The 4,167-nt window shown below is 41.6% G+C and overlaps 1 protein-coding gene across 1 annotated transcript in view; it reads right to left on the bottom strand.

The window, feature by feature from the left end:
- Window positions 1-3,699, bottom strand: part of LOC104470237 (vasoactive intestinal polypeptide receptor-like) — a gene marked incomplete at both ends in the record, with an annotated part of 21,664 nt that extends 17,965 nt beyond the window's left edge. Inside the window, one exon of the mRNA XM_010085084.1 lies at window positions 3,592-3,699. Coding sequence (XP_010083386.1) covers window positions 3,592-3,699 — 108 coding nt within the window. The remainder of the gene's footprint in view (window positions 1-3,591) is intronic.
- Window positions 3,700-4,167: the final 468 nt, after the last annotated feature.

Here is a 4,167-nt window from a genome sequence, read left to right as displayed (position 1 = left end):
TCCCTTTCCCTTCCTTTTTTTCACTCTTGCAATGGGGACTCTCACCTTTTGTTTTACTAAACAAAGCAAGTCTCACTAAGCCACACTCTTCCAGTCTCTTCTAGTATGATGGGCTTTTTATTTACCAGAATATCTATCTTCAACAGCTTCAGTTTATCTTTGCCATTTACCAGGGAGAGACTGAAAGGACTACAATTTCTGGAAACAGGGGGATGAGGCAAGTCATCTTCTACCCTCTTGTACTCTGGAGGAACAAGGGTGGCCTTGAAGAAGTCACCCTACTCCAGTGACTCACAGTTTATCTCTGGAGCCTTCCCACTACTAACCCTGGCCCAAGGATTGAGGAATGATGATGTCCAGTATTGAAGAGGACATTTAGAAATTTAATAAAAGCTTCAGGTGATCAATCAAAGTGGTATTTTCATTATCTGTGATCTACGATATATTGGGCAAATTTCCATTATCAGTTTCCTGACCGCTTCCTTGCATTATTTCTTTATTTGTGCAATAGTTTTCCAAGAATTTCTGTTGTCTCCTTGTGATATGGTTTCAGAATTTCAACCTGTTGGACCAGGTTATATTTAAATGCAAAAGGAGGATGGCAGGGCATGAACCAGTGCTGGCTGGCAATGCCAAGTAGACTCTCTGATGGCTTCCTACCCACATAAAAATGCACTGATAACAACATCTGTTCCAGACAGCGCTGTCACAGCTTGGCTAATTCATGGTGCAGCATCCATCAACGCCAGCAAGTTCTATTGCCCAGTATCACGCATGCCCAGTGTTTGCCAGTGTACTTCTAACAGCAGGAAAGAGTCGGTGTTTGGTGCAAAAATGATGAACAAAACAAGGGGATGAAGACATTATGTATTGGAGAACAGAGGGAAATCAGGGGCTCGTGGAGCACGGGAGGAAAGGTATGGCTGAAGCTGCAGTGATATCTGATAACGTTCATGAGGGAGGGGAGAGGAGAGCAGAAGTAAATTTAGAGCATCAGAAGAAAAAAGGAGTTAGGTGGTCCTGAAATCCAGAAGGATCTCATCCTTGTTGAGTGGGATTCCACTTGGTTATTCCCATCCCCAGCCTCTTAAATCAATTAATCTCATAGCTGAAGCTTCAAAACTGTCAGTGGTAATTTGTACTGTTTAACTTGCAGATGATGGATAATTTGTTTTTGGACAAACTGCAGGAAACAAAGCCCTATTACAAACATCACCTTCTACGTATTGAAAGAAAGCTGCAATGCTTTGGTCAGGGGATAGCAAGTGATGAACTTTAACAACGAAAGGTGCCAAAAATATTTTCATCCCTCTCCTTCAGTACTGACAAATGTCTCGAAATAATGAAAATCTTCTGGATTTGTGAATGGCATAAAAATTTAATGTCAAATGACATCAGGACTGTGCTAGGCACTTTAAGGTTTCTAAATGCCATGAGATATTTTATCCTTTATTTACCATGAGATAGGATATTAGTCATTTGAAGAGCATTTTCTCCATTAGGCAAGAAAATCACATTAACTCTGTGTTTCCCAGTATTTCACCCTTTTCCTGCTATGAATATAAAAAAGATTTTCCCTTGCTTACAACTTCGGTATAAGCTTTCATGTTCCTGCAAAGGGATCAAAGAGTAAGACATAAACATTAACCAGATGATTGATTTCCTTGAAACCTATTCAATGACACTCACTATTACAAAGGCAGACCTGCTTCACAAGCTTTAATGGCATTAACTTTGCAACAAATCCTATAAAACAAGAGACAATCTCACCCTTCCTTCACTGAAGACCATATCTGCTTTCCACGCTTGTATGTGATTGTGCAAAGTGCAGAGCTTAGAGAACGCTGTTTCTGCTTTGGAAATGGCATCGGTTTCCCTGTTTACAGAAGGAGATGCTAGCACGTGTGCCCTGCAAAGGTGGGATTCACCCATATCTTAAGACATTCACATGTGCCAGAGCCACTCTACAGCCATTCAATCATAAATGGAGAGGAACATGCGGTTTAATCATGCCATTCAACTCATCCTGAGGTTAAAGTCTAAAAGTCAGCTGAACCGAAACTCTAAAGAGTCTGTTTCTCACCACTGTCTGTAAAACAAGCTCATAGGTAGGTTTACACATGGAAAACTCTAAAATCTGTTGATACAAATGCCATTCCAGGTATCTTAGCATCAGTTGAGGTATCCTTATGGATTTCTTAGATCATGGAATCATAGAATGGTTTGGGTTGGAAAGGATCTTCAAGATCATACAATTCCTACCCCCCTGCCATGGGCAGGGACACCTCCCACTAGCCCAGGTTGCTCAAAGCCTCATCCAGCCTGGCCTTGAACCCCTCCAGGGATGGATCATACGTGTATATATATATATATATACACACAATATAATACATATATTATACTTTCCTCATTGCTCTGCTCTGATGGTATTCAAAAACTTCTTAGAGAGTTTTTTTTCCTTCTTCTTTTAACTAACTCTGCTGGGTCTTTAAAACCCAGTGAGTGAATGTTGTGCTCAGGCAAGGAGAGGGCACAAAGCATCAACAGCTGGCAATTATTCCACCCGGCTGGACCAATGCACAGGGGTCTTGTCGTGCGAGATGTGATATTACGGCAGATTCAGCCTGCTTTCCCTGGGTGTTGACGGAGCAGTGATGAACTATTGGGGAGTTTTGGAAACAGGGAGGTTACAGCACTAGGACAGGACTTTGGGGATTTTTGAATTTTGAAATTTTTGAATTATTTTTTTTGAATTGCAAAGACTTTTGGTGTGGCTTTGGGCAAGTTATGTAATCAGTGTGTGCTAGTTGATCGGTGTAGTATCCTGGTCTGTTAAACTGGGATGATATTGTATCCTCACTCCCATTCATAATCTACTGTGTGTTTGGACTGCAAGGCTGTAAAAGCAGAGACTTATCAGCTCAGATAAAATTTACATAATTTCCAGTGCAAAAGAGCTTAATTCTCTGTGGAGGACGGCAGGGCTACTATAATAAAAATAGTAAATAATGACTATAAACTACCAGAAGACAAAAGAGTCCTCTTGCTGCCTGGCTCTTGAGACCTGAGTTTTAAATTAAAGCTTCCCAGGACATCACGAACAGTGAATTCAGCTGCTTTCTTCATTAACCTTCCCTGTCCATTATTCGTCAGGTTAATTTCTTGGCCTTTGGCCAAATTTGTCATTTCAGCAGAAAAATACTTTCTTACCCGGAGTTTTAGCTTGTTTACTTGATGTCAGAGACTTAATTAATTACAGTGCTAAACTGTTCATTTTCTACAACAAACACACTATTACACAGGTTGATTCAATTGTCGCTGCACAACATCCATATGATTGGATTTCACCAGGAGCCATTTCTCCATCCTTATGATCCAGAATAATAGGTGGTGTTGCAAGAAAGGTAGGGAGGATGCTCCAATGGTTTGGAGATTCACGTACGGCTTGGAAACCTCCTTTACCTTGTGCAAAAAGCTTGTTTCTCCCTCTGATTATAGCAAGACGCTTCCCCTGTGATATGATGTGAAATCCCACATGTGGTGAAAGCCATAAAACCAACTCAAAGAAACGAGTGGTCTGGTTTTGCTTACCAAGAAAAGTGGTGAGGAATCTGAAGTACTTGGGGCACGGTCGTACCACAACTTCTCCCACCTCCGCTTCGGGCCAGCATGTGATGTTGTCCCATTGCCTTCTGCAACCTGGGGGAAAGAGAAAAGCAAATTGTAGAACAAGGATGAGTGGTACCTGCTGGATGGAGGAGAGGAACTGGGGCAGAGCAGCTGTGCAAAGCCATTTGGAGCCGACCACCTCGGTGCAGGCACCTTGTGGAAGGAAAGGCACAGAAATATTTTCTATAAACACGTAACTTTCAGCTGCCCCCGTCTCTGAAATTCAGCACTGGTAGTGTCTGTAATTTTCCAGAAATCAGCCCAGAAAGAATAATAGATCAGTGGAAAAACCAGGCAAATCAGAGTTAATAGAGAGCAGTGCCTTTTTTTTATACAAAAAAGGCAGAAATGCCTAATTAAATATCTCTCTCCCTTGCCCTTATCTCTCCCTGTTGCATTACAACACCTGGTATGAACACGTGAGACATGCTCCCCTGCCTTCTCTGCTGCTCCCAAACTTCTCTCACCAGCTTTTTTTTTTTTTTTTTCCCTTGATTT

Source organism: Pterocles gutturalis, unplaced genomic scaffold, assembly GCF_000699245.1.
Source record: "Pterocles gutturalis isolate BGI_N339 unplaced genomic scaffold, ASM69924v1 scaffold30790, whole genome shotgun sequence".
Taxonomy (NCBI): Eukaryota; Metazoa; Chordata; class Aves; order Pterocliformes; family Pteroclidae; genus Pterocles; species Pterocles gutturalis.
The sequence above is the reverse complement of the archived record's forward strand: the minus strand, read 5'-3'. Positions and strand labels throughout refer to the sequence as shown.